The 26,431-nt window shown below is 35.8% G+C and overlaps 2 protein-coding genes across 3 annotated transcripts; both read left to right on the top strand.

The window, feature by feature from the left end:
- Nucleotides 1-214: 214 nt before the first annotated feature.
- LOC131200170 (NEDD4-binding protein 2-like 2) lies at nt 215-6,935 on the top strand. The gene is made up of 6 exons (XM_058186629.1): nt 215-371; nt 1,364-2,748; nt 3,864-3,991; nt 4,703-4,791; nt 5,053-5,129; nt 6,125-6,935. The coding sequence occupies exons 2-6, from the start codon at nt 1,364-1,366 to the stop codon at nt 6,318-6,320; spliced, it is 1,875 nt and encodes a 624-aa protein (XP_058042612.1). The 5' UTR covers nt 215-371; the 3' UTR covers nt 6,321-6,935.
- Nucleotides 6,174-25,983, top strand: LOC131200168 (uncharacterized). Of its 2 annotated transcripts, XM_058186627.1 has the most exons (6): nt 6,174-6,268; nt 15,467-15,500; nt 16,326-17,986; nt 21,807-21,892; nt 22,389-22,431; nt 22,678-25,983. In XM_058186627.1, the coding sequence occupies exons 2-6, from the start codon at nt 15,496-15,498 to the stop codon at nt 22,776-22,778; spliced, it is 1,896 nt and encodes a 631-aa protein (XP_058042610.1). In that variant the 5' UTR covers nt 6,174-6,268; nt 15,467-15,495; the 3' UTR covers nt 22,779-25,983. The 2 variants fall into 2 exon arrangements, with proteins under 2 accessions (XP_058042610.1, XP_058042611.1); XM_058186628.1 differs by lacking the exon at nt 6,174-6,268 and having other exon boundaries at nt 15,479-15,790.
- The last annotated feature ends 448 nt before the right edge of the window (nt 25,984-26,431 follow it).

The following is a 26,431-nucleotide window of genomic DNA, read 5'->3' as shown; positions in this document are numbered from 1 at the left end:
ACGACCGTTATACCTACTATATCAAGATCGATAAAATATGAGAATTTCTCTTTTTTTTATTGTTGCACTTATTCTAATAAATTTGTCCCACAACTTTCTAGCATTTTCGCGCTCCGCTCTTCCAAAGGTTCCGCTCTTCGTTTTTCTTCGTCTATGATGTCATACCCACGCTCTAGGAATGTCGGGAAATGTATTTTGTAGGCCGCGAGAGCTACAAAAACGCATGCGCGAAAACGAAGGAAGCCACCATTTTGGACGGAGGCGATTTGAGGTGCCTATATTGGGGTTCGGGTTTGCTTTGGTGGGGGCACGTGGTCGTCCCCGCTTGACCTCCGGAATGCTTGACGAGCGAGTAGCCGATTTGTTTTGAGGTTAGTCTGCAGATGCGGGTAGAAAGTTTCTTTAGGAAGACCGACGCTGAGGCAAGGAGCGTGAGGAAGCCTCTGAATTGCACAGCCTGAGGGAGAAGAACTGGGGTGGTGGTCAGATGCTTGTTTTCTATGTGACGCGTGTGTACGGAGACGATATATCCGCCCGCCTTGGCCAGTCTGGCCTCCTTGGACTACAACAGCTTTCATTGCTCTTAGCTAGAAGGCAGTCGTTTTGCCGTGGGGGATGGGACTTGTAGTCCAGAACCTACGAATGGGAGAAAGCGGAGGCAAGGCCTTCATTGGGGCTATGCTTTTGTACCTCAGCTGTCACTCGTCGCATGAGGGGGTGTAGAATTGACATGCCCCCCCACCGGGATGTTGGGGCACCTGATGCATAAAAACAAGGGGAAGCAAAGATGCTCTGGCCGGAGCTGTGGCGCGGGCAGATCATTTGGAGGGGCTACCTGCCCTCCCAAAATCCGGATCGTGAGTCTTAGGTAGCACATGGGACCTTATAGAAAAGGGCAAGGCTAAAACTGTATGACTTGGGATCTTAATTCTGAAGTGGCAAGGGCTTGCTTTATTTTGAAGGTGGCTGTTGTGTGTTTTCAAAATAAGCTGCAACCATTTTGTTGCTGTTTGGCCTCAATTTCTTCACAACTTTTTATTTTTTCCTAAAGCAATTAAAAGTTAACATAGGTAGCAAATGTGTGATAGTGTATACTGTTATTGAAACATAAAAATCAGCTTGATCCCAAAGCATTTTGTAAACTGAAGAATATGTTTTACCCTTAGGCTACTTTTCACAAGCTCTCACTAATTTTACAATAACATTCTTTTATTATTTGGAAAGTACATTTACATAGAAGGAAAAAAAGGTTGGCTACAATGGGTGTATCCTCAGTTCAGCATGTTTAGTTTCAATCATTGCATGAGTCAAAACATGAAACATATTTGATATAATACTTTAAATATATTTTATTGTTTTTAAGATGCTTCATGCTGTGTGTAAGTCAAGATATTTTGAAAATCAGGATGTCTCAGTAGCTGAGCCCTCTTCTAAAAGGATGAAATCTACAGAAGAGCCTTATGGTAAATCCTATGATGAATTACAAAGACTTCATGAGGAAATACATATTAAAAAAACCCATTCTGGCTTTATTCCATTGTCGCTATCTGATGATGATGGTGAAGATGAGGAGGAGGAAAGAGAGAGAGAAAAAAATGCAGAAGTGTTAAACTCATTTAACCAAGTACCTCCTGGTCAAACACCAAGTTCAACAGATCTTTCAAGTTTAGTAAACAAAACTGAAATTAAAGGAAATGAATATTCTTCTGTTACTGACAACAGCAATGTAGCTCATAATGGAGATAACAATTTCATTAGTGAACATAAGAATAAAGAGAAAATTGAACTGTACAGCACAAGCAAAGCATTTATTGGACCCATTTATAAAAGTGAAAGTAATTGTGAACATAAACAAAAGCAAAAGTATGTTGAAAACAACTGCCCAAAGAGATCAAATACTGGTAGAAAGTCTCAGAAAGAAATAGTGCAAGCTATCTCCTGTGATATGCCAAAAATAGAAGATGAATTGTCACAGTTCTACAAGGAAATGGATCAGCTTGAAAGTAATGAAAGTTGTCCAGATACTCATTTACAGGAGACAGAAGCAAATTCACCTTATCCACCTCTGGACTGTAGTAAATCAAATCAAGTAATGTATGTAAAATCTCAAGAATGGTCTCATAAGACATTACTGGAGAGTAATGAGGGACAATATTTTTATAATGAATCAAATAGTTATAGAACTGGAAAAGACATTTGTAATGACCCAAATGGTCACAGAACAGGCATGGAACAAAGTGAACATGGAAGAGATGCATGGAAAACCGAACAACCATGCAATAAACAAGATTTAATATTCTGGAATGATTTTGTACCTCAGTTTAGGCACAGTGGCCAACAGACCCATCCATTTGTAATACCTTACAACCCACCACATCCATTTACTGCTCCCTTCAATTTTCAGAACTCTAATTCCTTATCACTTTGTTCAGATGGCTTCAATTCTTCAAATACAGAATTTAAAAAAAATAACTTGAACAGTTCAGAATGTGATCAAAGTAATCCATACAGTAATCCCTCTAATATTCATAGTATGCATACAATCAGAAATGAATGTAGTGTACCTGAAGGATATATGTTTAATGGTTTCTGTGAAACTCAAGCAAATTGGAAAAACAGTAAAGCTCACAATTTTGAGGAGTCAAATAATGTTCCCCAACAGCATCCTCAGGACAAATTATATGAGTTTAACAAGCGGCTTTTAATATTAAGAGGACTTCCAGGCTCTGGAAAGACAACCTTATCTCAGTAAGTGAATCATGAATTTATTTTAAGAATAAAATACAAGTAATTTATGTCATAGACTTCCTCTTCTATACTACTGCTTCCTCTTGATCTCTCCCCCCTTTACTACTTATTCCCTCTATCTCTAGATCAAAGTCAGGACTTTTTCAGTGGTTGGTCAGTGGTCTTAAATTATGCATCAAAATGTACTCTTTAACTTATTGTTTAAGCTCAAATATCAACCCAAGTATTAATATTTTAGAAATAAAAACACCTTGTTTTAACTATTTGAAGATTGTGAGCTTTGGACAATTTCAGATCAGCTAGTTCATCTGTATTTCTTTTTTTGTTTAAAATGAAAAAAGTATATGGGAGTATGAGCAAATAGATGTGCAAAAAATTAAAAGATAAAGACTGAGTAATTCCCCTTCAACAAAGCAAAATTTAAAGTTATTGAAATTATACAGTTTTCAGATAACTGGTGTTAGTATTAGGTTTACATAACTTTAAACTTCCAGCCAAGAAAATGGGCCTTTGGACAAACAGTGACTGGATTCCACAAAAGACCTTTCTGAATCTTATCTGTAAATCATGTTTTCTTAATATTAGACTACATTTTAATGATTATTTCTTTCATTAATTAAAATATTCTGTAAAATTTGGGAAATGATTTGAATTAAGATAGCTATAAGTATGTTTTAATGTAATTAGCATACATTCTTTCAATGGTATGTTTAGGGAAATGGGTTAAAGTATTTTTGTTGAAATATAAGTAACTGAGGTAGAACAAGTGGAGTGGTTTCTAAAAGTGTTTTAGAAAGACCTTTTTTGAGGACTTATTCGAAATGTTTATATTAATAATTTTAGCTTAGTCTGCATGAGACATGTATTTACCTGAATTTAAACTATTAATGTACATTGGCTGATTATTGGTTAACTTTATACAGCCTATTTTTTTAAAAAAAAATTGATGGAAGGATAAAAGGATGAAAAATTAGATTTGGGAACTGTCGTAGTCCTAAGATATTTGTCAAAAATATATTGGAAATGTTTTACTAAATTTCAGTATAAGATTTTCTGTTTTTCCAAACCAACATTTGGCTATGTGGTAATAAACTTCCTTTTTATTCCTTTGACAGTATTCTCCTTGGTCAGAGTTGTAGTGGCATTGTATTCAGTACTGATGATTACTTCCATCAGATCAATGGATGTTGGAACTATAATGTTTCTCAGCTTGGTGCTGCTCATGAGTGGAATCAAAATCGAGGTGTGAAAATACTAAGATATGTTAATTTAGAAATGTACAATGAAATATACACTTAAATTGGTATTGTAAATCTGAGAATTTGTAACAGATTCATTGGTATATGCAATAATATCCCCATTGGTATATGCAATAATATCCCCATAAACAGTAAGGAATTTGAATTTTTAGCATGGTTCCTTACTATTTTTTTTCTTTTATTGGAAGTTTTGGTAAATGAAAATTGCCTTGCGCCTATCTTCTCTATAAGTACAGGCAAATGTAAAATGTTAAGGGTAAAGCAAACCAAGTTAAGCTTAGTACTTTTTCTTGCAGATTGTACTTTTCAACATGATCTATAATTTTCTATATAAACAATCACCTGACCATTCATATAGAAATGCAGATTTGGGGCATCTTTGGATATTAATGGGAAGGGTGAAGCAATGTAGGTGATAACTGTACAGATGTAAAGACTATCAAAACATTTTGCTAGATCTGATGAAATTAGAAAATGTTTATGATATTAAGTATAGTCTTCAGAACTTAAGAACAGCTAAATCAAGCCAGTGATTAATCTAGTCTATCATTCTGTGCCACTGCATAGTCAACCGGAGATATTCAAACAAGAACAGGGAGATGATAGGCGTCTTCAACTTTTATTCTCTCAAGAGGTTTTCAAAAGATTAATTATTTTAGCTGCCATTTATTTAATTGAATTCTTATGCATTGCAGCAAAAGAAGCAATGGATCTAGGAAGATCCCCAATTATTGTAGACAACACAAATACACAAGCCTGGGAAATGAAGCCTTATGTGAAAGCGGTAAATAAAGCAGCCACTTTTAATGGAGATTCACTTTTATAAATTAATTATATAAATCTAATTTCTGTAAATGTATTAATCATTTTTGTCATACATTTCTTCATACATTTCAAAAATCTCAGTAAAACTTAAAACTTTTATTGGAATAAATATGTTAAATATGCTGAAATTGAAATACAATCTTATACATGTCTTGCAGACAAGATCAGAAAAACTTATTATTTGATGTTCCTTTTATAACTGTAGTTCTTATTTGTTTAGGCTCTAGAAAAAGGCTACCATGTGGAATTCCATGAACCAGATACATGGTGGAAGTTTAATCCTGAAGAACTAGAAAAGTAAGACTTAAATTATACTTCATTCATTTGAAAAAAAAAAAGTACGAAACTTGAGAAATATGCAACTTGAAACTTTTGAAAACTTTTGTATAAACTTAAAATTATCTTTTTCCCTTCTCCAAGACTAATTTCTTTTCTAGGCTTTGTGAAATAGAATGACACACTGTGCTTTCACTTGGATATTTTATTAATTTTTAATTATGCTGATGCTTGTAATTAAGTAATGTGGATGGTTCAGTTACAGTGACAACGGCAACAATGGGTGCACCTTTGGAAGTTAGGAACAGATCATGGTAGAGAAAATTTGTCTCTGATCTCTAAGAGTCAACACCAATTTCTTAGTATACAATCTTATAACTACAGTTTCCTTTTATGCTCATAGAGTTTCATTCACAATCTCCTTTTGTTATTCAGTTGTCCTGATCCACAAATTCCCTAGGACTTGCAGGCTACATATAAATCCTATCAGTTACCTGCCCCAGAGGTTCATTCAAGTACTATAAATCCAATATATCAGTTGATACCCTGTGCCAGGATACTTGGCAGCAGTTAAACAAAGGAAATGAAGAAATATTTCAGTGTAACAAACAAACAAACAAACAAATAAGTGTCAAACTATTCAGCCTCCAACAAAAAAAATACTAAGTTTATGCCTCTCTTGCTCTCTTCATTTTGGCTACTTAAAAAAATCTGTGTTGGTACCTGGCTATTTATTTCTGATACTTACAAATATGCAGGAAATTGTGAGGTTTTAATATATTTGTTTTAAATGAGAAACATCCACAATTAAGCTATACATTTAAGATAGACAAAATGCTACTGCTACTACTTTTTTAAACATCTTTTACATTCAAAATCACTGCTCAATTGCTATTTTTCCACTTAAATATGTATTGGTCCTTGCAATTTTTTTTGAAGAACACAAACTGAAGGCATTCTAGGTGGTATTCCAAGATGATCAGGTTTTTATCTGTTTAAATTATTTTCTTTTATAGGAGGAATAAACATGGGGTCAGTCGTGAGAAGATTGTGCAAATGCTGGAAAGATATGAATATCAAATCTCGATACCCATTGTCATGAATTCAGTGCTTCCTTTTCATAAAACTTCACAAAGACCATGTTTACAAAGAAGACAGAGGTGGGGAGACTGTTCAGTCTCTTGGAATATTTGTAATGTATCACATAAGTGAGGATACATTTAAGGTCCATTTTCTTTATCGGTAATAGCTTGCCATTTATACACAATTAGTAAAGTTAAATCTATTGAAAAAACTTAAATTCTTTGATCATTTTAAAATACGCAGTTAATTTCTTTTGTGAGTAAAATAGGTTTAATGCAGATTAAATATCTTGGAATTATTTATAAAAATGTAAATGTTTAATATTAAAATGTAAAATACTTTCACATTTTATATTTGTACTAATCTTGACTTTATTGAAACTTGCGATAATCACTGATTTTTAGTGCAACATTTTACTTATACCGCAAACTGCTGAGCAGTTTCTTTTTCTCAATAGAATATCATGGATTTTTAATAAACAAATAACAATAGGGTAACTTTTAATATAGGAATTACATTTGAATAATTCTTTTTTCTGCTTATTGTAGCATTTCAAGTTCTCCATATCTATTGATAACAATTATGTTATTATGAAGTTTATCAATCAAACATTGACATTCAGCTGAAGTTCTTACGTTTCCATTTTCTGATCTGTACAGAATTTTATCTGTGCAAGTCGTAAGTTGCAAAAGTGGTAGCAAAATTCTGCAGTTAAAATCTGTGACTTTGAATATCAGCATGCAGCATGTGATTTGTATTCTTACAAATCAGTTCTCACACAGAACTTTTTTATCAAATTTGAAATTCACGCTAATATGGTATGTTAAATGTTGTGCCTTTTGATATGGGTACTTAGTTTTCTTACAAAAAAAAATACATTCAAATATTTTGAAAAAGTGAAACTGACATTAGTTACACCATATTATATTTGTTTAGGATATGATATATACAGTATCCAGTTCATGATATGTTTGTGGCTGAATTCACAAAAGGTCTTTGTGCTAATGCCATATAAAAAATTGAATGCCTCTTCTTTTTGCATGGTTTTGTACTACTGTTTCAGCAATCCAGTCTCAATGGAATTTAGTTTTACACCAGGCTCCATTTCTCCATGGGAACCTTTGGAAGTTAAAGAGTAGCATGCCCTGTATAAAAAGTTCCTATAAGTTATTAAGAACTATTAGTAGAAATAATTTGGCCTTCATGACTATATTTTAAAAGAAATAAATTTATGCAGGGCCTAATACCCATGCTCAGTAATGAAATCTGAAAAAGTAAAGACATTTATTAAAGCAGCAGCCTAAAATACAATTTAAACATACTCTTCCATAATATTTCTAGATAATCAAATTATTAATGGAAATATTCACTTCATCTCTCATGTCTAGGCTGACATGTTATTCTACTGACTCAACCTTACAGAAAACTTTTACTTATATTGTATGATTTTATATGAAACCTTCAGCCTTCACCAGGATATCCACATGATGGAATAATGGTTCCATTACACTTTGCCCTTTGAAAGTTAATTCAAATGTAGGATAGGTAGATACACCTACAGAACTCTTTATGACAGCTTGACTCTCGGGTCTGTTAGCTCAAACTTCCAAATGTTCACTAAGGACCATGTTGGCTGGGAAGGGAAATGAAATCAACACATCTCTAGGGCACCCTGGTTGATGAAAGTTACCTCATAAAATGGATGGAATATTTACTAGTTAGAATACTGTAGTTAAGTGGTTTTTTTCCCCCCACAGTCATATTCAAAAACGCCAAATCTCTTTAACTGCATGGTAATATCTGGCAATATTATTTACTGAAGTGCAGTTTTGATCAGTTATTTTTCTCTACAACTCTACTATTTCTACTTTATTATTTATTATAACTATACAAACATACAAATATGACTTTCTGTTTCTTGTGTTTCTTTTTCTTTTAAAAGATAAACACATAGAGGATTGAAAAATCATACAAATGAGACTCGAAGTCCAGATTGAATTCTGGATATTTATTAATTTTTGTGTGTCCTAATCTTTAATGTGTTGAAAAATATGCATGTAAATACTACTATAGAAATAATTAAAAGATATTTTGGATAATTTACTGCTTAATTTGTTTGCTCCATTGCCATTTCCTTTTTTTAAGTAGATAAAGTTCTTGTAAAAATTAAGTTTAATATATTAAACTTTGCATTTAACAATGTGTGCTTATAACTATTAATCAGTGCACCAGTATTTTGCAAGTTAATAGTACATACGTTGTCATTAGTAATACGAGAGTATTGCCTTTGTTCATCTAATTATGTAGCTGATCATGATATGCAGAAAACTAAGGAGATAACTTTGAGGCTAAGATTCAGGAACGATTACCTAAACGAAAAGGACAAAAGTATTCTTTAAGGCTAAGAAGGAAGTAACATTAAGAAGAAACATGGGTTGGCTCTTTCCTGACTCACTGGGGACCAAGGGAAAGAGAAACTATCAAACTTGCAAGATTCTGTTGCTATAGTCTATCTGAATAAAATGCAGCTCTAGTATTACTGTGTTTTCTGATCTGGTCTACCACAAAAGCCTCATATGATATGGCGGTGACTTTTCCTTTCAGAAGTAGACATTATTTGTCCTCAATTTTTTATTTGTTGCTTATAGCAGACAACGAGCTCCATTTTTTCTACTTTTGTATTAACCATCATCTTGTTGCCACAAAGTGAAACAAGCATATGAACAAGCAAGGCAAGTCTTCAACTTCATGTCAGTTTGAATGGATTGGGTTCCAGCTTAAAAAAAAAAAGAATATGTAGGAAAACATAAATGTGTATATCCCCGTGCATAAGAGGGAGTTGGGTTGGGGAAACTCACAAGGCATATTTTTGTTCTCAATACTACTTAACAGTTCTACTGTGATTGTTAGGTGTTTGGGGTCTGGGTATCATCAATATGCTGATGACATTTGAGTTCTCTATAACATCAGAAACAGAAGAAACTGGGTTATGATTTGAAACTAGTGCATTTAGGAAATAGAGGAGGGCCAATAAATTGAGGTTGAATCTTGTAAGACCTTGTGGGGAATTACCAGATATGGGAATTAAGAATTTACATGTTTGCCCTCATTTAAGAAGCACAGAGCTTAGAAGTCTTTCTAGGACCATGGTCATCAGTTATAGCACAATAACCTATGTCATCTGAGGTGCTTGTAATTTTAGTTGTCTATCAGCTCCTGATCCCTTTCCAGCATAGGTTAATTTGACCTTACTTGTTCACATCGGATGGATTATTGCAATGTTCTATGTATGGTACTATCACTGATTTTATTCCAGAAGTAATTACTAATTTATTCAGTGGGATACCCTAAAGAATTTACAGTACCCTCCAATTAGTTACTGAGATAGTTTTGCTTTTGACATAAACTATTTAGAAGCACATATCTGACAGACATAGTCAAAGAAGATCTTCCTGCGTGTGCTAAAAGCAAACATTCTCTTGCAGTTATTTTACAGGTGGCCCTTCCCTGCAAATTTGTGAGGACCTACTGTTACACCTTTTTTATATCTGTTGATAATTTGGCTTTTCTTACAATATTTCACTGAGTTTTGTATTAATGCTTATTTTTGTTTTCCTTCTTACCTATAATTAATGTTATTTTTATATAGTTTTAGTTTAGTAGCTGTATTATGGAATCCTAATTATTTTATTGTAAACTGCTTTTAAGTTTCACAGTATAGAAAAACAATATATACATATTTTAATACTATGCACTTAATTTATTTCCAGTATTTATACCCTAATCCTATGGGTAACAATAATATATATTTTTGAAAATTGAAATACTTAATAATGTAATGCAATTAAGATTTAATGTATTTTAAAGTTAAACTTAACTTTATTTCAATCTTGCCTTGTAAAATATGATGTATACAGGTAGTCCTTGAAATAATGGAACTTGACCATTATGTTTTCATGTGATAATGGCCTTAAGAGAAGCATCGATCCTCCCATCCCTGCTCCCCCCCCCCCCGTGACTCATTAAACAAATGTGTGAGTCATTAAGTGAAGCACGGGATGCCTTAGAAGTCTTGGGTGGACCAGCACAGGCACAGGCCCCCCTGCCCCAGCTCTCCAAAGGTCACCCTACCCCATGAGACACTCCATGTGCTGCTTCCCATTCCTTGGATCCCCATAGGCCTTTTCCCAGTCCCACCAGGTCCCTGTTGGGCTTAAGCGGGGAAGAAAGTGCCTAAGTGAAAACTTCAAAGGACCCTCATCTTTCCTCTGTCCATAAACTTTCACAAGATGAATTAGATGGCCAGTATTTCCAATACCATCTTGTGCCCCAGCAGCAAAGGAGGAGGGATGGCATGTATGAAGTTGGTGACTTCTATGAATAAAAAAAGGGGGAGTCCCAAATGTGCATTGGGAAAATTGAGGTGCACAAAAAGGATGGGAGGAAAGGTGATGAGAAAACATGAGGAGCTCCTATTTGGCTTCCTGCACAGACAAGCTATTTGTAAATTGAGTAGGTACATGTGTGTATCCAATTACACTTTTTGTAAAAGCAAATGCACACTAATGTTTCTAGTAAATGTTTTGGGAATGGTGAGTTTTGCCTGAAAGATCAACTTCACAACAGTTGTTAAGTGATCGGTCATAATTTAAGGACTACCTGTAATTTAGAAATTGAATAGTGTAGAAACTTTAAAAATGAATCATTAAAAAGGAAATAAAATGGAGCAGTAGATAAAGTATCAAATTGTACAAGAATCAATACATCTTTTTAAAAATGTGGAATTGTGGCAGATCTCCTAAGGCAGGAAAAAGTCACTTTTAATTTTTATTTGTTTATTCATTTTGTTAGAGGGAGCACTTTGTCTTTTTTAAAAAATCGGCTTCTAGGTGATAGTTGTTGGGGTGGGCCTGATGATCTGAAAAATAGACAATGCCAAGTTACAGTACTCATTTTGGAACAGAAATCAAATGCAAAGGTTTAGCATGCAGCTTAGTAATAGTACTTGCGAAAAATATATTGGAATAAAAGATTATTACAGACTGATTATCAGAGAACAGTGAAATACGACTGCAAAAGGCAAACATAATTTTAAGAAACATAATTTTCAAATCACAGGAATGATAATTCCAGTTTATTCTGTTTTAGTCAGATCCTGCCTTGAGTATACATCCAGTTCTGGGCACCACGCTTTAAGAAACAATGTTAAATAACTTCCAATCTCCAACCTTTGTTTTTACAGAAAGTTAGGCACTCAGCTTCAAAGTACCCTAGATTAAGTGATCTGGAACTGGATCTTTTTCAGTCAGGGTTCAGACTGTTACAGCATTGAGAAGGTATTGGTGCCACTGGTGTATGACCTGTGAAGAGCTTGGGAAGGGATGGAACATCCATTCTGATTTTCCTGTACCTCTCACCAGCTTTTGATACTATTGACCATGGTATCCTTCTGTGCTGGTTCCTAGAGTTGGGAGTGGGAGGCACTGTTTGAGTGTGGTTCTCTTTCCACTGTAATCAGTTCCTGTCAGTGTTGATAGGGCAGGATAGGTTGAGTGCTAGTACCCTGTAATAAGTGGAACCTCAGTGCTTAGGTCTCTCACCCCTTATTACATGAGATGGGGAGAGATTATCCAGTGGCACAGGATGCGGTATCAATATACTGATGATATCCAGCTATACATTTCCACCTGATTGGCCGAATAACATTATCCAGTGTAGGTCCAAGACCTGGAGCCTGTAAGGATTTGAATCAGGAGGACTTGATTTTGCCTCAACCCTAGCAAGAGACTCTTATGTTTTTGGTCCTCTTTGACACTTGATGGGGTAGCCCCCATCTGAACAGAGCTGGTCCACAACTTTGGGATCTTCCTAGCTTGTGGCTTCCGCTTGACAAGCAGATGTCAACAATGGCTGGGAGGGCTTTTGCACAGATCCATTTTGTATGCCTATTGCACCATTGATGGCTCAGGAGTCCTTGTTCACTGGTGACTTCTTAGTGGATTTCCATGATTACAGATGACTGCATTTGAAGATCACCTGGAACTTATAACTAGTTCAGAGTTGGCAGCACATGCTGTTCTGATTGCTGTATGGTACGTTCATATTACACCACTGTTGTGTGAGCAGCACTAGCTTCTACTTTCTGGTTACAGTGCAAGGTGTTGGTTGCCACCTTTAAAACCTTAAATGACATGGGACCAGGTTATTTGTGAGACCACTTTTCATCTACCCTCTAAATAGCCTTGAAGATCTGATTCTTTTCAAGAGCTTTGGGATTGCATGTGGTTGGATCCCAGCAAGATTGTGTGGAGGAGAGTTGCCCAAGGTCATCATGAGTTTTATTGAGTTCTGATTATTTGGGTTGGAGGGGTTGTTTTTACCGTTTTGTAAGCTTCCCAGAGTTGTGGATGTGGATGTTTTAGTTTGGATTCCTATTCAGTAAATCATGGTAAAATAATCAAATAGTGATGGGACACATTTCAATCATCCATAGTCAAGATTTGAATTTTGGGGATTTTGTACCCCCAAAATTGTATCGCCCTAGATCAGTGATAGCTAACTTTTTACATCACCGTGTGCTGGCCTGCGTGCCGGAAATGGCACGTGAAACCATCCCTCCTGCACCGCACGGGCTCACTGGACTTCCCACACATGGGAGCGCTAAAACCCAGAAGAGCAGCGTTCCATCACGCATGCGTGAGCCAGCACCCGAACTTCTGGTTTCTGGCACAGACGCACACCTGATGAACAGCTGGCCATCGTGCATACATGCAATGTAAACCCAGAAGTTCGGGTACTGGCTCATGCATGCGCAATAGAATGCTGCTCTTCCGGGTTTAGGCGATCCCACACATGCAAAGACCAACTGACTGGCGCATGTGTGTGGACGAGGAGCCAGTGAGGCCATGCATCCCTCGCAGGCATCCATCTGCTTGTCAAGCGGAAGCCACAAGCTAGGAAGATCCCAAAGCTTCCAGCACGCATTCCATAGGTTTGCCAACATGGCACTAGACCATGTACTTGATTTTTGCACTCTTTTGTTAAGAATTTAAAATTAAGCTGCCTGGGAGAACAGCAAGGTCTTGTAAGGCTCTTAGGAACACAATCAGGATGGGAGTTAAAAATAACTAAATAGATATGTTTAAAGATGAATACATTTGTCTTCGAATATCGCAAACATTTTTCAGTGTAGCTTTAAGAAATTTCTGCTGTCTTTTCCTTGAACCAGACATTGCATCTCTTGTATTTATGTATGAATTTATTTATTAAATTTGTATGCCGGCCATATCATTAAGATGTGACCCTAGGCACCTTACAACCAAGTAAAAACAAGATAAAACACTAAAATAATAAATATTAATATTAAATTACCTATTAATGTTACATAGAAGGGAACAAAATAATTTTAATTTAAGATTTTTCTTTTGAGTTAATATATATTATGACTTACATATGTACATATGACAGTAAATAAAACAAACCTAAGTGATTGTAGATAACAGTGATTAATACGATCAAGGTATGTCCCCTACCAGGTAAGTATGATTTTTATTAACAGTGATTAATAATGCAGCCCTATACCTCTTCATTCAGAACTAAATCCCATGGTATTCATTAAGAGGAGGTTAATTTCTCTATAAATTTACAATATAAATATTAGGTCTTATTATTGCCAATACCCACCATGTGTGATACAATGTTTTGGATTTGAGCAGAGAGAGAAAATGCAATTAACATATGTGGCAGAATAAGGTGTTAAGAATCACCCCTCTTCCTGCTACCATGAAGATCATAAATAGAAAATGTTAGTTTTGAATTATTCCCTACACACAAAGAGAAAAATGGTAGATAAGGAAGAAAAGTTCTATATTGATGTCCGACTCATGCCTCACTGGGTCATCATTTCATAGATACTTGCTTCAGGGGCGGGTTCCACTTACTTTTACTACAGGTTTGCAAAGGGAGCGCGAGCGCGCATGTATGCGCAGAAGCTTCTGCACATGTGCAGATCACCCATGATGATGATGTGGCGGGTGGCCAGAGCCTCCCGCCAGTTTTACTACTGGTTCTATAGAACCGGACTGAACTGGAAGCAATCCACCACTGATTTGCTTACCTAAAGAGAAAAACGGAATCACTAAGGGTAGTCAAAGAAGCAATGGGATCAGGAGCAACTTTCTGTTGGCTTCCTCATTGAGTTTCGTTGAGGGAATTTGGCAGGAAGCATCAGAGATCTTCCCTTTCCTATCCTACATTACTCAACAAGCAGGTAAGTGATTCTAGTTTGATGGGAGAATGGGTGATTACAAGCAGGGGTAAAATGCTACCAGATCGGACCAGAGTATCCGGTAGCGATGGCGGAGCGAAGCTCCTCTCACCCGCCTGGGTGTCATTACTTCCTGGTTTTAACCAGGAAGTAATGTGTTTTTTACCTTCTGTGCATGTGCGCGCATGTGATGCGAGCAAAGCGAGCACAGGCGCGGGGCACGTGCACTCCTGAGCCAGTAAGGAAGGTAAGTAGATTTCACCCCTGATTACGAGACAGAATGTTGAAAACGAAAATCATGTAACCATAGTAGCAGCCCAGCAGTGCAACAGCAGCCAGTAGCACTGAAGCAAGGTGAAACAACGTTTTAAAATTTCATTCCCTCAGCAGTCTTGGATCCCAGATTTTGGACACATTCCTCAAATTAGTCCATTTGAGGTCTCTTGGTTCAAAAATTGTTGCTCTATGATACACTGTTTCATCTACGGTAGTTTAAAGTCACGATAGACCATTTTAATAATACATAACTTTTACCCTCTTCTGTTGTAAGTTTGAATCTATCTCCTTGGTATATGTTTTCATATGACTGCAAATAGACTTGTGGGTTCTATTCATATGAAGGCGAGAACAGCTGATTAGAATCTTGATTTTGCTTTCCCTACACAGAGGGAGAGACAGAGGCAACCATAAACACCGTGTGTGCGATAGTTTAGCATATATACTGTAGCTTTTTACAGTGTACAAGAATTTCCTACTCTGACATATTTGCAATCAAAAATCTGTCAGGAAATCAAGTAGAGAAGTGAAAGTGAGAATAAATGCAGAATTTATACTTAATTGACTGAAGAAAAGAAGAACCATGCTAGCTGACCTAATGCCAATCTGTTTCAACATTTCTTTTCCATAGTGTCCATGCATAAGTTCAGTTATGGAATTCTATATGAATGGATGCATAAATTAGCCAGTTGATGTCAGCTAACATATTTTATGTGTTTTGTTCTTTGTTTAGGGATTATCCATAAACAATTTGAGAATAAGATGAGGTGAGGTCAAATAATACTGTATTAATAAAAATATTATAACATGTTAGAGGCTGAAAATTATGACCACTCTTTCAGTTTTAAAACCAACATCCTCCCAGTAATAATTTATGTATGTTATGTATCTTTTCAGGGTAAAACATCATTTCAAAATAGCACATGAGTAAAAGTATGAAATGAAGTAAACAATGTAAATTAACATTTTTTTCTCCAGACAGAAATCCACTTTAATGTAAATGATATTCTATGGATTTTACTAGAACTTAAAGATATGGATGAATTCCAATTTTCAGGTAAAAGAAGATTGGAGCAGTTTGGTCTTTGATACCTATTTTAAAAATATCCATCTTGCACACTACATACTACAGGCATCTTGTAACAGTTTCATGATGAAACCATAATCAGAGAGGGTTTTTTTCTTATGTCTTCCATAGCTAACTAGAAAAAAGTAATGAATTCTATATTACAACTTGAATACATTATTTCTATTATTTTCTGATTAGAAATGCCTTCTCATATAACAACAAAAATATATAGGAATGTTTCATGCTGGTGAACATACGCCAGCACAACATCCTGTTCTGTTTTTAAGCTTGATTATTAGTACATTCTGCTCTTATTATCTAGGATTTAAGTATAAAATATTTTCTGTGGAACTTTTGAATATTTAGAAAAATGTTATGAATCTGTTGATGTGTTTAAAGTTGGATCATTCCATAGTTGTCTTAAGGGGATGCTCCATGGGTTATATACTTAGTCATGATGTGTATGCCTGCACTAAGAGCATTCATAATAATTTGTTCATATTTAGTTCTTTATTCTATTTAGGGAACTGATTGTAAAGAGGAAACACAGTTTACACAAGATGAAACAAAAAAAGAAACGAAGGAGGAACAGAAAAATAAAAAATGCTGTTATTACATCCGTGAACATAAAATCAGATGGACACTTAATTCCAAGTGATGGGGATTTATCACACAGTGAGCAAGAAAATTCAGAAGACAATGGACAATCAGAATTAGTGACTGGCCATCCAGATGAAGCTAAAATTGATAGTGAGAATGGCTCAATGAAGTATAATCATTTACAGCTTTCTGAATTGCAAAAAAAGGAATTCCTTGATTCTGTTGTGGTAAATTCAGTGTCTTTAAAGAAGTCACTAAATGCAGATATTACTGAAGATGTGTCACTATCAATTACTCTAAATGAAAATATAGCTGGCCAATTATCCAATTGTCATTTATTAAATGGGATCAAAAGCATATCGCTTGCAGAAAGTGACAGTAACACTTTAGAACATAATCAAAATTCATTTCAACAATCAGATCAAAACGATGCAAGAAAAAATACTGTATTGACTGATAAAGAAAACAAAAATACATCTGCTGAAAACTTGGTCCAGGGAAACCAAATGTTAAGCAATGAAGAGGAAACAACTCTTTTACATCCACATGGAACTTCAAAAAGTAATGAAATGAATTCCTGGGCTTTCTTTTCCTTTGATCTGGTTGATGAACAATTTCAGACCAAGACAGAGAAAAACGAATCTTGTTTGACTTGGCCTGAGGATGTATCTAAAATGTTTCAGCAAAGATCAAAAAAGGTAAAAAGGCATAAGAAGATGCTTTCAGATGCAACAGAAATAACTGATTATAATTCTAGTAAAGAATTAGTGAAAGAAAACAGTGGAAAACTCCTGCATGAAAATAACAATACAACAAATAGACCTTTGTCATTATTGGTGATGGAAAATAAGATATGTGATAATGCTAGCGAATTTGTCAGAGAAAGCGGAAGGAAAGCCAGTTTCACAACTGATGAATGTATATTAGCTTTACCAAAGAAAAAAGAGAAATATAAAAGGATCTTCAAATTGGCCCCAAACTTTGATTTACCACGGCATATTCCTCCTAAAAAAAATCAGAAAGTGCTAAACAATATAGATACAGTAACAGAGAAAGAAGACATTTCAAATGAAAACATTCTAGAAAAGAATGAACAATGCTGTGAACTTCAAGCATCCAATTACAATGCAGTAGTCAAATTTTCTGATTTTGATGTGGAACTTCCGTTACACAATGGTTCCAATAAACTTGCAGACGAATCTGTGAATATTTCAACAAAAGAATCTGATATTCCAATTCATGAATGTACTTTTGTTTCGTGTAAAGCTTCCTCACCAAGTGAACAAGAATTGTTTGAATGTGATGTAACAATAGAAATTAAAGAAAAGGAAAAGGTATCTCCAGATATTTCAACTACTCAGCCAGATATTTTGCATTCAGTTAAACTAATTACTGAATGCCTTACAAACACTTCAGCTGAACCTTTTGAAAATATGGAAGTGATTAATGAAAGTGAACAAAAAGTAAACATCAAAGATGTTCAAGATTCCACATATACAAAATCCAGTAATATGGAGCTTCCTTTATCACTAAGATTTGTACTTCAACTAGTAGAACTTTTCGGTTCTCCAGGAGTTCCATTAGGTAATTATTAGCTAAAATAAAGTTGAGAAAAATGTAGAATTTCATAGAGTTGAATTTTAAAAAAATAATTTAGTAGGTTAAACTTTAGCATGCATTTTTAGCATTCATTGCCTTTTTATACAAAAGTTAATTTTATTGCTTGCTTTGGGGGTAAAAATATCAGGTTCAAAAAACTGAAAATCCAATTTTGATGTTAATGATTAGAGTATACCTTTGTGAACTAAGAGTAACCTCATAAAAATCATGTGATTAATTTTTAGATTTCAGGCTTGGCAATTTTCAATTTAAATTATTTTCTGTGTATTTAATTATTTTGCATGTTTCTTAACATGTCCAGTAAATGGGCACATCAGTTCCACATTTGCTTAAGCAATGCCATAGTTTTTGGTTTTCAAATATTCAGTTCAAGTGAGAAGATTGCTATTTTGAAAATATTCTAGCCCTTGATGCCTTTTCTCTTTGAGAATGTTTTATAGATATGGTAGGACTGTTCAAACTACTCTGGGAGTGTTTTGCTTATAGGACCAATGTCAACATCACTACAACAAATAATTTTCATTGTTGATATTCCTTATTCTGGTCACATGATCATACTATTCAAATGGTCACCACACTTACAATAGTGTAATTTTGCCAATTAGTAATACTAGAACTTTTAAATGAGACTCTCTAGATTTTTCCCCATGTAGCTTTACAAAGAATACTACACAATATCACCTCTAACTTATTAATCTTTTTATAATAACATGTAAATACTATGACTCACCTTATGTCATGTTGCTTCAACATATAGACTGAAAACTAACCAATTGTATTGAATGAATCTTTGGCTTCTACTTTAAAATTCAATTTACTACAACTGAATCAACTGCTCCTTGGCTGAAAAGAGAGTATGAATAATTGATGAGGGTGAAAACACCTACTGGTGTTACTACCACTGAGATGCCATCTTGCAATTGCCTAAATCAACTTTCTTGATCCAGTGAGCAGCAACTTTCAAAATCACAGCTGAGCTCTTGTCTGGCTGTTGGCCATTCTCTCTGCCAATGATCCCCATTTTAAACCTTAAGAAACAGTTCCCAAATGAGTTCACCTTTCATCGAAAGTGGAATGGCAGTAGCAGCAACTGGTCTCTAAAAGCAACTGAGCCAAGACCATGATCACCATTAATACAACACTATTCTTGCTATTGAGGTGAATTGGGGTTGATTGCTCTTTCCAATCCATTACCTAAGATGAAAGGGCTCATAGAGCCTTATTTATTTATTTATTTATTTATTTATTTGCATTTGTATACTGCCCTATCTCCCAAGGAACTCAGGGCAGTTTACAGCCTGATAAAAAACATACATATAAATACAGAATAAAACATCAATTAAAAAACATTAAATAAGACCGAATATTTAAAAATAGCAATAAAAGTAATAAAACCCCAATTAAAACCAAATTCAAAATTTAAAATTCTAGTCCAGTCCTGCGCAAATAAATAGATGTGTCTTAAGCTCGCGGCGAAAGGTTCGAAGGTCAGGAAGTTGGCGAAGTCCTGGGGGAAGTTCGTTCCAGAGGGTGGGAGCCCCCACAGAAAAGGCCCTTCCCCTGGAAGTCGCCAGTCGGCACTGCCTGGCTGACGGCACCCCGAGGAGTCCCTCCCTGTGAGAGCAGGGAGAGGCAATCGGTGGCAGCAGACGGTCCCGTAAGTAACCCGGCCCTATGCCATGGAGCGCTTTGAAGATAGTTACCAAAACCTTGAAGCGCACCCGGAAGGCCACAGGTAGCCAGTGCAGTCTGTGCAGGAGAGGTGTCACATGGGAGCCACGAGGGGCTCCCTCTATCACCCGCACATTCTGGACCAACTGGAGCCTCCGGGTGCTCCTCAAGGGGAGCCCCATGTAGAGAGCATTGCAGTAATCCAGACGAGATGTCACGAGAGCATGAGTGACCGTGCATAGGGCATCCCGGTCTAGAAAGGGGCGCAACTGGCGAACCAGGCACACCTGGTAAAAAGCTCTCTTGGAGATGGCCGTCAAATGACTTCAAAGGACAGCCGTCCATCCAGGAGAACACCCAAGTTGCGCACCCTCTCCATTGGGGCCAATGACTCGCCCCCAACAGTCAGCCACGGCTGCAGCTGACTGTACCGGGATGCCGGCATCCACAGCCACTCTGTCTTGGAGGGATTGAGCTTGAGCCTGTTTCTCCCCATCCAGACCCGTACAGCTTCCAGACACCGGGACAGCACTTCGATAGCTTTGTTGGGGTGGCCCGGTGTGGAAAAGTACAGGTGAGTGTCATCAGCGTACAGCTGGTACCTCACACTGAAACCACTGATGATCTCACCCAGCGGCTTCATATAGATGTTGAATAGGAGGGGCGAGAGAATCGACCCCTGCGGCACCCCACAAGTGAGGCGCCTCGGGGCCGACCTCTGCCCTCCTGTCAACACCGTCTGCGACCGATCAGAGAGGTAGGAAGAGAACCACCGATAAACGGTGCCTCCCACTCCCAATCCCTCTAACCGGTGCAGCAAGATACCATGGTCGATGGTATCAAAAGCCGCTGAGATATCTAATAGGACCAAGGCAGAGGAATAACCCCTATCCCTGGCCCTCCAAAGATCATCCACCAACGCGACCAAAGCCGTCTCAGTGCTGTATCCAGGCCGAAAGCTGGACTGGAACGGGTCTAGATAGACAGTTTCATCCAGGTACCGGGGTAATTGACATGCCACCACACTCTCTACAACCTAAAAACCATTTATCTCTGTCCAAAGGAAACTGCCAGAAGAACTCCAATTGTTTGTTTTAGAACCACTTCAAAATGGTTCTGGTGGCTTCCAAAAAAATTAACATAAAAAAAATCTCACACACATTTGGCCAGGTGCTATTCCCAATCCAAGTGTGGAAATCCCCATGAAGAATGCATCTTTTTTCATCCTCTCCTTGCCTAAATCTGTCAATAACTGGTAAATTTATATCTACCTTACTCTTCCAAGTTGTCTTTCCATTAATTTGTAAAATCCATTCAGATATTATGGTTCCCCAATTCTTCATAATTTTTCTATTTTTTTTAATTACACCTTCTCCTTATTGCACTATATCTGTTGCAGTAAATTTAGTATGTGGTGATGTTGTGGTAAAGGACGAACCATAGTTCAGAGACTGGATTCAGTCTGTTTTCAGTTGTTAAGTGAATCCCGGGACATTGCAATTGTCATAAATATGAACCAGTTGACAAGCATCTGAATTTTGATCACGATCATGGGGATGCTGCAAAGGTTGTAACTATGAAAAAAGGTCATATGTCACATTTTTCAGTGATATAACTTAGAATGGTCACAAAATGAACTGTTGCAAGTTGAGGACTACCTGTATTTCATATTTGACTGCTGCAATTATATTATTAACAAACATTTTCTATCCTGGATTACATACCTTCATTTATGCAGTTCCAAAGCATCAGGTATATAAAATAATGACCAATTTCAATAAGCAATAAATGAAGTCACTCTGCATATTTTATTCTCATTGCTCCCACTATAATATCTCAAATAATTAAAAAAACCTTTCTAGTTTTCATTCAGCACAAGACCCAATTTTAGGTTAATAAGCCTTAAGTAAAATAGTAATATGTGCAAGTGTGAATTAAGCTTTAATAGCTCAGTTACCCTGCAAATTCAAAGTATGCCATTAATTGTAACATAATTAAATAACCAAAGTGCTCTTAGGCTTGATTTGCAATCAAATGACTGTAACACCTATTTAATGTAAACTTTCAAACCCATGAGTAGATTAAAAACACTTTGTGTGATCTTGTTTTATAGATATTTTATCGCCAGATGATTATGTAGTTCCTCTTGACTGGGAAATATCAAAGGAGATCTATTTACAGTGGAAGACATCTGTGGAGGTATGGCCATTACCTATATATTATCCATCACCTATATATTATACAAAATAATTGATTGATGTTAGTCATGTTAAATTATACCTAGTAATTCATGCAATGATACACAGCAGTTATTAGACAATAGCAATAGCACTTAGACTTCTATACCACTTCATAGTGCTTTACAGTCCTCTCTAAGCGGTTTACAGAGTCAGCATATTGCCCCCAACAATCTGAGTCCTCATTTTACCCACCTCAGAATGATGGAAGGCTGAGTCAACCTTGAGCCAGTCAGGATCGAAGGAATCAAACTCCTGACAATATGAGCAAAGTTAGCCTGCAATACTGCATTCTAACCACTGCGCCACCACAGCTCATGACAAAATGGATGTGATGATGGAACAAGCATTGCTTGTTCCTTTGGTCAAGTCCTACTTGGCTAAAGAATGTTTTTTCCCCCCTGTGGACAGGAGAAATATAAGATACATATAGCATATTCCTTTATATTTTATTGCAGAAGAAACAGGAAAATAAGCTATTGAAAGAGAATTCCTTGCTCGGTGAGTACAATTTTGTGACTTTTTACCTGATTTATAACCAGCAGCAAAATATTTGTCATAATACAACATTGTAGGTTAAAGTGGCGATACTACATCAATGTGTAGAGCCAGGTAAGCAAGTGACCATAGATAGATGCTGGGAACTGGGAACCCTGTCCTGTCCCTTCTGGTGAAAGATCCTGACCAGCACAGAAGCAAAGGCATGTAAAATCCTTACACTGTGTTATACTCTCTCTTTATCTGTAGATGCCGCAGCTGCTCTCCAGGATTCAAATAAGGATGGTCAAGAAAGAAAATCTTCAGAGATAAAATCAGAAATGTCTTTTGGAGAATCATCATTGCTCTGAAAAATTGTTTCAAGCTACAAAATTCAAGCAATAATGCTAGCCTCTCTGAAATTTTATTTAAAAACTATCAACCTTTTTTTGCAGAAAGGTAATTTCTTCCAATGTTCTGATTCTGTTAGCTCAAAGCTTTGATTCATTCTGAATATGAAATTCATAGACCGGACCCCCATAGCAAACCATGTTTGCTTCTGGTTTTGCTAGTCTCAATTGTTGAGGCAAACTTTGCATTGTAGAAAAAATGACCGGATAAAGAAAAAAGAAAAGTAATGGAATGCTTTGTTTTGAATATTACCAAGAGTAAAAAATGGCTTTACCAAGAGAAGATCAATATTATTACTGTGGCAATAGCAAGCTCATATATTTTTTTAAACCATAATTGCTGAAGATGTGTATTATTTAATATTGTTGATTACCCATAATTCAGTGTGACAATCCTCTAGCATCTTACCACTTTGTTAAAGTGGACATTGTATTACTTTAGTTTTTGATTCCTCCATCCCATTTGTTCTCTGTAGGCTATTTCTAACCAAATTGTGCCACAATTCCCTTTACAACACCAGTGTGCAGTCTTTTCCAGGCTAAGGGCACCTTTAATTTATCAGTGGCATAACAGAGGCTGTATGTGAAAAGTAGGTAGTATAAAAAAGAGTAGGTGAATCTGGGATGGAATCTAAATTGGATTAATTTAATTTATATTTTATTGTAATTTAAATTATATTCAGTTAATATTATTCCCCATGTATTTAATTTTCCTCTTCCATCCCATTTTAAAAATGCAGGTTTTTAAAACTACCCAAAACAAAATTTTAAATTGTCCAAAACTAGAGAGGTTTAGGCAGTCATACCTCAAAGCTTTCAAGGACCATATGCCATGTAGGGCCTGAAGTCCTGTACAAACACGCAGTAATTCTTAACAGTCTCCTGAACAAAAAGAACTGTTTCTGCTATCTCCTTCAAATGTCTTTCTTCTGATTCTTGGTTTAACTCTTCATATTCAAAGTTTTGCTAAGATAATTGGTTATCTTTCTGGTTTTTTGATCCCAATATGTCCTTGTAAGACAACTGCAATAATTATTACCGTCTTTCAAGATCTCACATATCTTTTCTTACCTTCAAATTCCTCCATGACCATCTTTTTTTATCTCTTTACTTATACAGGTAGTCCTCACTTAATGACTGGTCACTTCATGATCAAATTTATGAGACCCTGCCCCCCATCAAACGGTACTAACAACCCAGATTCAAGTTCTAAGAGTCCCCCCTTGGCACCTGGCCCACATTTATGGCATCTCATGGTCAGTCATGTGACCACAAACTATCAAGTTTTTGCCAGAAGCTGGTGTTTACTTGCAGTTTCTGGCAAAAAAAACAACCCATTGTGACACCACAAAAATGTCATAAAATTGGCTCAGTCATAACAATTGGCACAACTTACTACTGTAATTCTGGACTCCATTGAGTTGAGGACTATCTGTATCTGGTTGCATCCCTATCCACTATCCTCCATTGTTAAGACCCTCAGATCCTTTTTTTGTTGTTATCCTATGTTTGGAACTTCTTGGAATACTGCCAAGATGAAACCCATTTTATTTTCTATTTCAGAACCAATAGTAATTGCGTGACTATTAAACCCTAATAGTCATGCAATGCTCTAGCTAAACCTCAGCTTGTGACACTGAAACAACCACATTTTTGTTTCTCCCCGTCACCTGTTTTGTGTTGAATTTTAATTGTAAGTTCTTGCATAACTTTAAAATGCCTTAATAACATTATATAAATATTTTATTTATGAGCAGAGCATAACATTTGGCTATAAATTAAGCTATTTTGTGCAAAGCAGATGCAAGAAAGGTAATTATCCAGAGGGAAAGGTTATTTAACAAAAGTACCATTATATTGTGGAGAAATGCATTAATTAGTAAGTTAAAAATAGCTAAATTTTTGTTTGCAACTGAAACAAAATTACCCATAAGCCCCAATAAAATGAGATGTCAATTTTATTTAATTGCAATTGTTAGTATATGAACTGTAGTTTGGGTGGATGAGATAGTTGTAAGATTTTTATACTTAGGTTTGATCTTTCACTAGCTTTTATTATTATTATTGTTATATTACAGAATGTGCTTGCTTTTTGGCTTTCCCTTGGGTGGACTCAAATTAACAACCATCTAGAATAAAAGTAAACCTCAAGAATCAGCAAAAGTACAAAGCATCAAACTTTTTGAATCCCTATCTGAGTTACCTGCTGCTTTTGAATTTCATTTTCAAATAAAATTGTGAAGCAAAGTAAAATAATGTGGCTTCAGCGGTTTAAGTCATGTATATATGAAAACCCCCCCCCCAAATTAAGGGATATAATATCATAGATTTGGAAAGGTCATGCAGGCCCTCAAGTCTATCCTCCAGATGAATGTCATAGCTGGCCTAAGGTCTATCCAGCCTTTTCCTGAACATATCCAGTGAGAGGAATTCCTTCCTATGAATTACTGTAACTCTTCATACCATTATAACATTTCTGTTAACATTTAATTGGAATCCACTTGCCATTATAGTAAGATTATTTTATGTCCTGCATACTGGAACAAGAAAACAAGTTATAATTGTCTTCTGTGTGACACCTCTTTAGTGCTAGCTAGAAGAATGCTATTCTATGCCCTTCAATAAGCATTTTACAATGGTAGACAGACATGTCCTCATATATCTTAGTTTCTAATCCCAAGATTATCCTTGCTTTTCTTTCTATTGCTTATTTTCTCGGAATCTTCCTTAAAATGTGGTATACAGAACTGGACACATGCTGAAGATAGGACATATTATTTTTAAACTATATTTCCATTAATTTAATCTATGAGTATGACAAGTGGTAAATTCCAACTCCTACAATAAAACATGAGACCTGTGTACACAAAGAGAACTGCAACTTGATGGGCATTTAGTTGTACAGTAGTTTGCTTTCAGGTTAAATAGTACATAGTGTATTGTTCTGGTACAATGCAAGTATATAAAGAGGTAACTGGCTACTTCATTATAAGAACAATAAATAGAACTCTAAGGGAACAGAGAGAAAGAGACGGAACGGGGAGAAGGGGAAGAGGTAGAAGTAGCTGTAGTAGTTAAATAATACTGGATAACCAGTAATATTTAACAACTGGACAATAAAAAATAAAATAACCAATATAGTATAGAAAAATAAAAAGTTTGGCAAACTAAACAATTTTAGTTTGCAAAAATTTGTTGATGAATCTGTTTAAAAATAACTTACATTCTCTGTTCATACATTGTAATTGTTTCACAATCAGCTAGTTGTCTTAATAAATATGAAGCAAAATACAATAAACTCTAGTGTCTAAAATATTCTGTCAAGAAAAGAGCCAATATGAGAACATATAATTACTATCTAAAGTATTTATTATTTGGAAGTCGGATAGTAATATTTTAAAGAATTTTCATCTCCAAAATAATTAGAAAAACTACCAATTCTGACTAAATGAGTATTATGTTACAGCACCAACTACATTTGTCTACTATAACAAATGTAAGAAAATGTTTTAAATAAGTTCACTAGTGTTGAGTAATAGGAAACCCTTTGTTTGTTTTTCCAACCACTCACTCAAAATGATCCAATTCCAGATACTTGCTAGAGATAAGTAACT

This window comes from Ahaetulla prasina, chromosome 5 (genome assembly GCF_028640845.1).
Source record: "Ahaetulla prasina isolate Xishuangbanna chromosome 5, ASM2864084v1, whole genome shotgun sequence".
Taxonomy (NCBI): Eukaryota; Metazoa; Chordata; class Lepidosauria; order Squamata; family Colubridae; genus Ahaetulla; species Ahaetulla prasina.
This window is presented reverse-complemented; position numbering and strand designations above follow the sequence as displayed.

Coding starts and splice junctions, on each gene's coding strand:
- LOC131200170 (XM_058186629.1), top strand. CDS start 1,364: ATGCTTCATGCTGTGTGTAAGTCAAGATATTTTGAAAATCAGGATGTC. Junction 2,749..3,863: donor GGAAAGACAACCTTATCTCA/GTAAGTGAATCA, acceptor TTCCTTTGACAG/TATTCTCCTTGGTCAGAGTT. Junction 5,130..6,124: donor AATCCTGAAGAACTAGAAAA/GTAAGACTTAAA, acceptor TTTCTTTTATAG/GAGGAATAAACATGGGGTCA.
- LOC131200168 (XM_058186627.1), top strand. Junction 17,987..21,806: donor TTCTCCAGGAGTTCCATTAG/GTAATTATTAGC, acceptor CTTGTTTTATAG/ATATTTTATCGCCAGATGAT. Junction 21,893..22,388: donor AGTGGAAGACATCTGTGGAG/GTATGGCCATTA, acceptor ATTTTATTGCAG/AAGAAACAGGAAAATAAGCT.